At 41.3% G+C, this 10,950-nt stretch overlaps 1 protein-coding gene across 1 annotated transcript; it reads right to left on the bottom strand.

Moving 5' to 3' along the window:
- Positions 1-2,530: 2,530 nt before the first annotated feature.
- On the bottom strand, positions 2,531-7,823 carry ANKS4B (ankyrin repeat and sterile alpha motif domain containing 4B). The gene is made up of 2 exons (XM_005018516.6): positions 7,413-7,823; positions 2,531-4,232 (listed from the first exon to the last, which is right to left on the bottom strand). The coding sequence occupies exons 1-2, from the start codon at positions 7,574-7,576 to the stop codon at positions 3,182-3,184; spliced, it is 1,215 nt and encodes a 404-aa protein (XP_005018573.1). The 5' UTR covers positions 7,577-7,823; the 3' UTR covers positions 2,531-3,181.
- Positions 7,824-10,950: the final 3,127 nt, after the last annotated feature.

Genomic DNA, 10,950 nt, shown 5'->3' with positions numbered 1-10,950 from the left:
ACATCAGGAGTAATAAATCCTTAAGGAAATACATTCTTGTAGTTGGCAGAGCTCTGTTTGTGTGAGATCCCATGGTTTTACAATTTGGCTTTGGATTGGACCATAAGATCGCACATGATGCACATCTCTCATTAAATGTGCTGTATTAATGTTACTAAGGAGTGAGATCTAGGATTCACCCATTTAAATGCTTCCAAATTACAGAAGAAACAAAGAGGGTGGTGAAAAACACTAGGGAAACAGCAAAACATGGTGGGGGGGGGGGGAGGGGGAATGAAATGTGAGTATTCTTACTGTTTTTCCCCTCTATTGTTCAACATGACTGTTCTATGCCAGAGGCCAATTTCCAGGACCACCCTGCAAGAAAAGGGCTGGGAGTATTTTAGTTGAGTTTAAAATGGCTGCTATGTTGGGGCTTACTCAGTTGCCTAAAAATCCATGGGGGGTTCTCAGGGACTTCAGCTTCTACATGCAGCTCTAGAAGGACAAAGGTCTTCTGTAGATCTTGCGCTCTATCTGCTGGCTCTGTAGTTACTGCAGGTGCCTAAGGACACACTGAAACACACTGCATGCTTGTGACAACTGCATCAACCAAGTTATGTGCAGGTAGTCTCAGCCATTCGCTCTGGCTGTCAGGGTTCTCAGCAGTTAAGCAGGTTTACAGATGAATATGCAGAGAGATTTTTCAGTGCAATTCAGAGATTCTCCCCATCTGCTATTCCTAAAATGTAATTTCTCCAGCTGCCTTTATGGGTACTCCATTTGACTCTCATCAGCCACAGGCACCTGCACGCTTAACAGAATCTTGGAAAATATTTCCCTGGAGGATCCAATGCAGTTTAAAGTCTGGCTTTAAGGGTGCGTTATGCTCACCACCTTGTACTAGTGACAAGCCTTCAGAGCGGTGCGGATGTAGTCTCAACCTTGTGTCAGGGGAGCTGCAGAGCAGTGAGGCTGGGCTTGCTGCTTCCGTGGCTGCTGGGAGGAATAGGAGGGATCTCCCCCCTGCTCTGCTGAGGCTGGCAGCAGGGTGGGGACAGGCCTGGCTTCCCAGCAGTGACACAGATGTCCTAGCACTGGGGCTGTGGCTCTTACACTGTCCTCAGCCACCCGCACCTGCAAGGAGTGGCTTGTTCTACCTTTGCCACAAAGTAATTCTGCCTTGCACTCTGGCCAGCAGTGCAGGGGCTGCCTTAGAACTGCACAGAACAGTTCAAAGACCATTTTCTTGTTTCCACACAAGTCCCTGACAGAATAGCAGTGGTGGCTCCCCAGGGGTGGAGCTGCTCTGTTGTAAGGGCAGCCACTAACCAGGCCCTCCGTGAGCGACACCTTTCAGTGATGGTGAGTTGTAGGAAGGTCACAAACTTCAGGCAGCTAAATGGAGGGCCTGACTGTGGGGGAGAGTGCCAATCCTGAATGATACAAAATAAATGGCTGTATAGCTTATCGGGTAGAGCAGGATGGGGAATGGGGTTGTAGGTCTAGTCGAGCAAACTGCCCTGCACTTTTACTGAAGTTGTGTGAGTGAGAATGATAGGGTTTGACCCTTCAAAATCCACTTGTCACATACCCATGAATACAAAAAGTTCATCATTTGCTTCTTGTTTTGTTAAAAATCTGGGTGTTTCATAGCCAAAACCAAAACACTCCAGCAGGTTAATAACACAGAGGCTGAGGGATGCTGTCTGCTTTAATTACTGTGCTGAACACAGCAGTCACTTGAGGTTGCACAGCATAAGATTTTGATGTGACTGCTTAATAGGAGAAAATATCAATGTGCTGAAGTACAGGAATCCAAGGAGAAAAGAATGCAGAATAAAGTCCAGCCAAGAAAAGCAATCGCAGTGAACAAATTAAAGAAATGAGATGTGGAAAGAAGGAACCATGAGAAATAGATAAATGATAAGTAAATGTCCATAAATTGAGTGCACTCTGAAGGAAGAAATCATAGATATATATGATAGAAAGATATAAAAAGAGATTTAAAGGTAAAAGTCCTGTTAATAATTGAGCTTCTAAAACCTGAGATGTTAGCCAGAGCATGGCTACTACAAAAGCCTTATTAGATTCACAAGACAACAGGAACGATTAATTCATATCAGATAGTGCTGGCTTCCCAAGGGAATAGGTCCAAGAGAGATGAAGAGAAGCCTGATCTGGGTGCCTCCAGATGGACTGTAAAGAACAGGAGCTTCCACAGAAGCAGTGTATTGTTTTCTTTCTCTTTCCCTTTATTTAGGCTCAGTGTATATGTACCCAGTTACATGCCATTTTCAGGCTGAGGCTGAAAATGACCAACAGAAAATGCTGGATGAAAAAGCCCTCATTTCTGGGACTTTGCATGACAAATGCACCCTATACAAGCCAAGCTGAGGACATAGAAAAGATCAAAAATGTTGAAAATAAAACCTCAGATTCTTGTAGTTAAATGGATTGGATCTTGATGTCACTTAGGACATGATGGATGCTGGCAAATGGGTCCAGTGTAGTGATACAAGAGAAAAGAACATGCAACTCACACCAAACATCTCTTGGCAAGGTATTCATATATTTTTAAATTAATATAAATGCAGTAGCAAGAAGCCTGACTGACAAGAACACAAAACTTGCTGTAAATTACTCATATTTATATTAATTCAGCAGTTATAAGAGTCAATAAGCCACAGCTGAAATCAAGGTTCAGATTTGCGTTCTAGCATACCATCACTACCAGAAAAGGCAGTTTGTAGCAACCTAACAGAAGTGAATGAGTGAATGGAGAAAACTCTAAGCTCTCGAGCTTTGGGAATGCTTTTATTTATTTATTTATTTTTGTGGTTTTGGAGAAGAAAGGAAGGGTTTTAATAAAGAATGTGCTATGTCTGGCCTTCAATAATATTTTAAGTTATTCAGACAAAAAGAAATCCAATCTCCATAAGAAGGGAGAAAAAGCTTTGAATCTAAAGCTTTTAGTTTTTTTTTTTTTTTTTTACCTTCACATCGGTTCTTTTTGGTAGAATGTGCTTGAATTAATATCCTGTGTACCATAGCCATCTATGTCTTTGACCTTGCTATACCACCTAAAGCAATCGGTAACCTCTTTGCCTTCCATTTTAGCAGATGTTTGAAAAGAACTGCATTCTATTTTGAATCAGGAAAAGATAATCAGTGTGCAGGTTACAGCAACAGGTACATTAATTTATAAGCAAGTATCTACAGTCTTTCCAGGGTTCTTGAGAGCCTGTTTTCTTTTATTCACAGCATTCAAAACCTTCTTTCTTGGCCCCAGCTCAATCTGAATGCTTTGTAGATCTTCATCAGAACATAGCATCAGGGTGTCTAAATCAATTTTTTCCCTCATGAAGACTGGAAGAAACTCATCCAGCATCTGGGATGCCAGAAATACCTCAAGGGGTGTGTTTTCTGCTTCCTCATCATCCCAAATGCCTTCCTCCTCCTGCCAAGGGATATCAGCACCATTTTCAACATCATCTTCCCTGTCATTCTCAGCACTTTCATTCTGAAAGAGTTCACTGGACATTTTAAAGCTTATGACTTCTTTCTCAGGAGACATGATTCCAGGATTTACATCTGCAGCCAAATTCCTTCCAAATACGATCTTGCCAAGACCTGGCCTCTGGAAAATAGAGAGCCGACTGTCATTGTCATTTAGTAATTCATCCTCTTCTTTCTCATCAAATAAATGCATCACACTTCTCCTATCCTTCTCATCTGCTTGGCCATTGCTTTGTGTTTCCTGGCTTCTTGTGCTACCAGCTGTCTTTTTTGTCCTCAGTTTGAAGGTGTCTTTCAAATTTTTGGAGAAAGGAGTTGTTGTATTTGAAGTGAAGAGACTGGGTATCTTTACCCTCGAGTGTGTCCCTTTGGAAGAGGTTACTGTGCCAGCATTTTCTTTCATATAATTCCTGTTCATTTCATGTTGGTGTTTCTCTTGTCGCTTCTCACATTCCTTAATTTGTTTCTCCACATTTCTCTGGGCCTGGGCTTTTTGTTTGGCTACCTTCTTTGGGTTCAGCAGGTTCTGCTCCGTGGCAGCTTTGTCCAGGATTCTGACACATTCATGGCGATCTCTGCTGGCAGCCACCTCAAGAGGAGTGCGGAGGTCATTGTCCAGAGCAAATATATTGGCACCGAAGTTGATCAGAAAGGAAACGCAGTGGATGTGACCATTGCAAGCAGCATGGTGGAGAGGAGTGCTCCCCCAGATGTCACATTTGTCTGGATCACCTCTAAGAAGGAAAATAGCACAGAGTGAGCTGGACGTATACAAGCATAACATTGCAGTGGAACTGAACAAATTGTAAATATTTACCTCAGCTTTGCTGTGAGGACTACAGCACAAACAAAATGAGTCAGTTTAGCTCCATCCTGGAGATCAGTGCTGCACCGATTGGTGCTACTTACCTCAAGCACTGGGTATACAGGCAAAAGGCTGCAGCCCTGCCTACTCTGCCACAGACTGCTGAAAGCAGGCTTTGACTTATACTCATTGGGACTGGTTGCAAAACTGTTTCAACCGCTCCTGGGCAGAATGTTTTAGAGGCTTTTGGGTGACTCTTTCCTTTTGTTTGTCAAACACAAGGACAATATTAGGAGGATTCTTCAGTGATCGCAGTGATGCATACGTATTGTGTCCATACAGTCACTTCTTTGGTAGGTAATAGGTAAATGATTAGGAGTAAAGCCCTGATTACACATTTCTCTCCATTGCTGCTGGATTAAGCTGAGGCTGATGCTATTGTTTTTCTTCATCACTTTTGTTCTCCTTAAGCTTCTTTTACTCATGGGGTTTGGAAAGCAGAAGCTCATTTGAAAACAAAATACCATGTCTTTTCAATAAAATTTAAAGCCAGAGAACTTTTTAACTCTTGCACCGACTTCACATTGATCTGCTGCTTGCAGACTAGAATTGGCTTGAATCTGTTCATTCTTATTTGGTGGGATCAACATCAGCCATGGTTCTGATCAAAACTTGGGTCATCTGTGATCAACATGTCAGGCAACCACAGTATCCCAAAGCCTTTAATAACCTTGGAAAATTTTGCAAAGTCTTGGATATCTGTTCCATGGCAGTTGTACCGTGGATTAAATTGTATATACTATCACAAAATCTCCTTCAGGTGTTGGTCTCTGTCAATGAACATCTCCGGAATTAAAACACTAACATATTTGCTGAAGGCCAGTTCTGAGAACATCAGAATTCAGCCTAAAATGCTACAGGCAAATGGGAGATTAGGGGCCATGTAGAATTGCAGCACACAGCTAGTTGTGTTGAGAAACAAGAGCAAGCCTGAGCAGGCCAGGCTCTGAGAGTGCAGGCATTTCTACAGGGAGGTGGCAGCTGAGCATCAAAGTTTTCCCACTTAGACATGTGGAAACCATGTGTACAAATTTCTGCTTTTGTGGCTGTGCCCTGGGGAACTGCTGCAAAGTGTGCCAGATTCCTTCATTCCCACATTAGCAACTGTCTGCATTATCCTGGCCTTGGAAGGGCTGGGCCATCCATCCTCCCCTTCAGAGCTGTTTGAGGTCTGTTTTCCCTCTGGAGCCTGCCAACCTTTGAGTCTCAAACAATTCACAAACCAGAGTGTCAATTCCCAGCTCAGGGGGACTTTGGGCAAAGTTTTACATCTACTTTGGCATCTCTTACTCCTCTTCCACTGCTTTCTCAAGCATGAAGGAGGCTCACACAAAAGAGAGCAGATCTGCTACTTGGTCTTGACTCCATTCATGTGCCTTCAAAGCAGGCAGAGAAAACATCTCTTAATGTCTGGGAGACAAACTCTTACAAGATGAAAGTGCTTATTTTTAGTATTGGTACATTTTCCAAGGGCTGAGTGTGTTGCAGGCTTCAGAGTCCTAAAATCTGCAACCACTAGAGGAAAAATATCCTGTATCTCAGTGCCTTTGTCAGGAAACCTTCTTTGCTTCAAGGAAAGGATGGCTTCATTAAAAAAATTAAAATACTTTCTTAGAAGACACTGCCTGACTGCAGAACAGATTGAACACCTTCCAAAGTTCAGCTTCTGCCAACAGAACTACTGAGACACAGCCATATCTCTGACAGCCTCAGCCTACTGATTGTGTCAAGAAATCTTAGATTAAAATAGAAGTGCATGTATATGTTTGATAATTTTGAGAGCAATGCTATCCCAAAGTTGTCCTCTACTGAAAAAAAAAAAGAGTTAAAAATACATTAAGTAACAAACACACAGAAATTTCTTATCTTTGTGTCACCTGCTGTGACTTCTATGAGCATATACAGTAGAAGACATTTTTAACTCACATATTGAAAAGATTACTTAGTTATTTGTTCATTAGGTAGTCATTCTGTCTTCTCGATGTCCAGAGACCTTTATTGACTCTAGGTATTTCCTTGGAGCTGCCTTTATACAAGTTGAAAAACTGTCAGTCTATTTTCGCTTTTCCTGGGGGACACAGCCATAGCTATAGAGTCCAAAGGTCTTTTTTATTGTACTATTACAGCCACACCTGAGTTCAATGAACCTTAAAGCAAGTCTATGACAAATTCCTTTTTATTTTATATTTTCAATTCTAATTTTTAAAGAAAAGAACACTAAATATATCCAAACAGTTATTCAACTTTTCACTCCAATCTTCTTTAAACTATTATGATTGAAAATGCAGGTTGATCTTCATCTCATCCCAGAAAGAATATTTTATTTACTGCATTTTCTTCTATTAAATCTTGCTAGAGAATCACAGTTTAAAATGCAGACTCCAAGCAGAGAAAATACTGAGATGATATGTAGAGGTAATGGCCTTTTGAATAATACCTTTTAAATTAGTACATTTAAATGATAAAAAGAGAACTATTAGGAGAAAACAACAACAACAACAAAACAGTAGAAAACCTTTTTTTTTTTCTTTTTTTCTTTTTCTTTTTCAGTTTGCAAGGACCCTACCCAAGTTCTGAAACAGTACTACAATTTTTAGTGTGATGGTAGTTGCTAATACTATAAAAAACAGAGAAATAACATTTTTAGATTTTACTGTCTCAAAACTATCAGTCATGACTTGCCTCTGTAAAGTACTAAATCTTCTGGTGGTACCTGCACTTTAGGAAGCAAATGAGATAGATTTTTTTTGCTAAAAATGTTTCAGACAAGGCATTTACCTTTAAAGCCAGTTCCAAAGATATATAACCACAAAAGGCTGTTGGCCCACTTCTCCATTAGAGAGAGCTTCACCAACCCCATGTACAGACCTGTTTGTAGGTTCTGGGCCTAAACCCATATGAATGAGGAGAAACAGTTCTTGGCAGTGCATTGAAAGAAATGACCAGGATTTTCAGCCTTTTGGGTCTGGTGTCACAGCAGCATTAGAAATACACAGTAATTATACTTTTGAGCCACAAACTCACGAGAAATGGAGGCGGATTCACTCACCCTCTCCGGCATATGACCTCTAGAGCTTCTAGATACCCGTGGTATGCTGCCAGAAGCGTGGGCGTCATCCCGTCTTCATCTGAAGTGTTAAGATCTTTTCTAGTGGCTTCTTTCAAGAGGTCCAGATTGCCATCAGCTGCTGCTTTGTGATACCTGCTCGACATTTTCAGGAACTTCTGGCTTCCCGAAGCAGCTCTGTCCGATATCCAGACAGTACAGCTACCTTTCCATTACAGGGATAGTCCATTAATGATTACAAGTTGAGACGTCAGCTTGAGGATGAATATGAGGAGGCAAAGTTCACCCTAGCAAACAACTGGAGTTCTGCAATAAGGCAGTGGTGTGCTGAATGCTTTCATTTCCTGAGGGGTGGCTCTGCTGCTTACCTCTCAGTGCATATTTGTCTATTTAAACACAGAGGGGATTCCTTCATCTTTTCCATGGCTCAGCTGCTTTTGCCAAACTTATTTGTTCTGGGAAAACTGTCTTTGAAAGAAGCTTTACCACTGATGTCAACGTGACCAGATTTCACCCTAAGTAAAAACAAACCCTTGAGTTTTGATAGGCTGAAATACTTTGGAACCTTCACTGGACAAGCTGTTTGTAACCTATCATTTATTTGGGTTACTGCATTTGAAAACAAGCCTCTCCCCATCAAAGACAGACACATCCGTGAAGCCGTTTGGTGCATGCAGACGGATGTGTGGGTGGAAGCAGGCCTGTCAGGACCGGGAGGTGTTCGGCTAAGACTGGCCAGCTGGTCCACAAAGCACAGTAGGAAAAACCACAGTCTCTGATCTTAACACACTTGGCAAATGTAAAGTCATCTCACTGGTACTGTAATCTCTATGTTTGGATGCAGGTGAAAAAATCTGAATGATTTCCTCAAGACGGCACAGGGAATTCAAGAAATAGAAACATGATGGTCCTGAGCCCGCTGCCCCACATGCACTGCAGTCCTCGCCTTGGAACAGATTGGTCCAGTCCCATTTTCACACAAGCACTTCCTGCTTTAGAAGTTGTTTACATTGATTTCAGTAGAGTTAAGGGCTACATCTGTGAGTGAAAGCTCATAGAGTTAGGCCACAATTCTAATTTTTCAGTTCAAAAGAATTGCTAAGAGAAAACCACATAAAAGGTCAGCTTTAAGACAGGAGCTCAGAAGGTATCAGTAGGTAAATAAAATGTCCCGGGCTGTCTGTTACTCTGGTCACGCTGACAACAGCTGCCAGCTCTGTGTTACTTTTTTCTCAAGCTGTTTTCCATGACTAACTGAATTAACCTGTATCTCAGAGAGAGTACTCTCAGCAATTAGCACTGAGGTTCTGTTGCTTATTATGCCCCTGTTACAGAAGTGGTAGCAATTGCAAACCAGCTCATTGTCTGAAATTGGTGCAATTACTGGATGGAGAGCCACCTCATTTACTTCCCATAATGCCACCCACGTAACGCACAGCAGACCTCTCCAAATGGGCTTTCTGTCATAATTATTTTCTCAGAAAGGGACTGAAGAGCTCTTCAGGAACAAGCTTGTACCAACATTTTCCTCCACGTAGAGAAGAGCCTGTCAGGTCCTGTAACAGGTCTGAATCTCTGAATAAACAAGTCCAGCTAGGGGTAAGCTGAAGCTCTGGTCCACAGGCAGGGCTGCCCCACTGCTGCCCGGCCCCCAGGTTGGTGAGGAAGGGCTGTGCTTCACCCAGGCCCACCTCTGTCCTGCTGCAGGGGACAGTTACCCTTAGCTCTTGTCAGGTTCCTGGCACTGCTGTTTATACCTTTCTAATAAAAACTTCAGTGATTTATTCTATTTTCTGTTTAACCAGGCTCAGCACTGAGTTAAATGTACAGCTACTAGGAAAAAAAAAGAAAAAAGAAAAAAAAAAAGGTGCAGAACAAAGACAGATTTTATACACAGATTTTATTTATGTACTAGATTAGCTGTTTCTCAGTGCCATTGCATTTTATTTCCTTAATAAAGAGTATTATAATTTCTTTTACTCTTTGTAGAATGATCACCCTGGCATGTATTGCCTATACCACCAGTGCCTGCTAGCAGAGAGGAGACAGAATTTTTTCTAGTACGTTGACATCTTATATTGTTGGCTACATCTATTGAAGCGAGTCAGTGGCAAAAAAGGCTGTTTTTGTTTTCTTTTGATTATTGATTTCTACTATAGAATTATATTCATTAGCTTTTCTATTAACTAATTCATCACACAAAATATTGATCTCAGAGAGATTTTTATCATCTAACATCTCAAAATATTTACTTCAAAAGAAAGTTACTTTATATGATACTAAGTGGAAAACTATTGTTTCAAGTTTTAATTAGAGGTAAAACAAAACCCACTTCAATTGGAGGGAAGCTCTAGGACTTTTTCTTTATTTATGTCACAAAAGCAGGCATCACCAAAACAAATAAAAAAGAAAAAAAGAAAAGACCAAACAAAATTTCCATCTATTTCTAAACTCCTGGTATGTGTTTATTCTTGTCCCATCTAAAAACCTCAACTTAAAATGCAATAAATGATTCAATGTCAAATGAATTAAATTTCTCAGCCTGAATAGAGATGTGTCTTTGAGAGCAACGCTCAAAATTGAGAACTTTTTAAAGTCTCTAAGTAGTTAGAATGAAGCCTTTCATTTTGGGTCTGAAAAGAACTTCAAAACCATTGCATTTCCAATTGAAATGTCCTACCAGGCTCAGGAGAAACTCTGTTGTAATGGTACGTGTTGTTGTAGACTAATGAATTATTTAACTAACAGTTCTCTTTTGTTATTGGGATTTGCTACATCTATGATTATTGTTCTATTTCCTTCAAGGACTATCTCAAGAAAAATACTGCCAGTTAAACAAACTATTTATCTAGTAATACTACAGTATCACTAGTTATGTTGTTCTAGATAATTCAGAGCCCTGTATTACTTGCCTGGGAGAAAAACAGTGAAGTTGTGCCATCTGTTTTGCATGAGGTATTATCTAGCACAACATTGCCTCATTGCAACTTTTATGGGCAACAAATGCAGTACGGTAAAGGCCATACAAGGGAAGGGGGGGGCAAGTAAACCTCTACTTGTCTAATGAGATCGCTGGAACAAATGGGCTTGGAGAAGAATGAGGTTGTTCACACAGGGTGACTGTGGCTACACAAATCAGAGATGATAGCAACATCTAAGCGACCATAAAAAGGTATTTTTCACTCCTCACACAGGCAAAGCTCCCACTGCTGTGTCCAAGAACACCGTTGCTGTATGCGCTGTTTCCACAGAGAGGTTGTGTTTCTTCCCTGCCAGCGCTGGCTAAGACCCCATCCTGCAGTCATCTTTGCTGGGGTTGTGGGCTCCAGCCCTCACCATCTGCCCGCACACAGCATTTCAGCAGCAAGGCCTTAGTTTATCAGGAATGATACATAAATTGGAAACATAGCAAACCCAGAAAATCAAAGCCCTGTCTCTCTTCACCCTCACACCTCGACACCCACCCACACTGTACATGTAAAAGCAGACTGGGAGACTTCTGTAGAGCTAGAAGCAGTGA

This window comes from Anas platyrhynchos, chromosome 15 (assembly GCF_047663525.1).
Source record: "Anas platyrhynchos isolate ZD024472 breed Pekin duck chromosome 15, IASCAAS_PekinDuck_T2T, whole genome shotgun sequence".
NCBI classification, from domain to species: Eukaryota; Metazoa; Chordata; class Aves; order Anseriformes; family Anatidae; genus Anas; species Anas platyrhynchos.
This window is presented reverse-complemented; position numbering and strand designations above follow the sequence as displayed.

Coding starts and splice junctions, on each gene's coding strand:
- ANKS4B (XM_005018516.6), bottom strand. CDS start 7,576: ATGTCGAGCAGGTATCACAAAGCAGCAGCTGATGGCAATCTGGACCTC. Junction 4,233..7,412: donor GAGGTCATATGCCGGAGAGG/GTGAGTGAATCC, acceptor TTTCCTTCTTAG/AGGTGATCCAGACAAATGTG.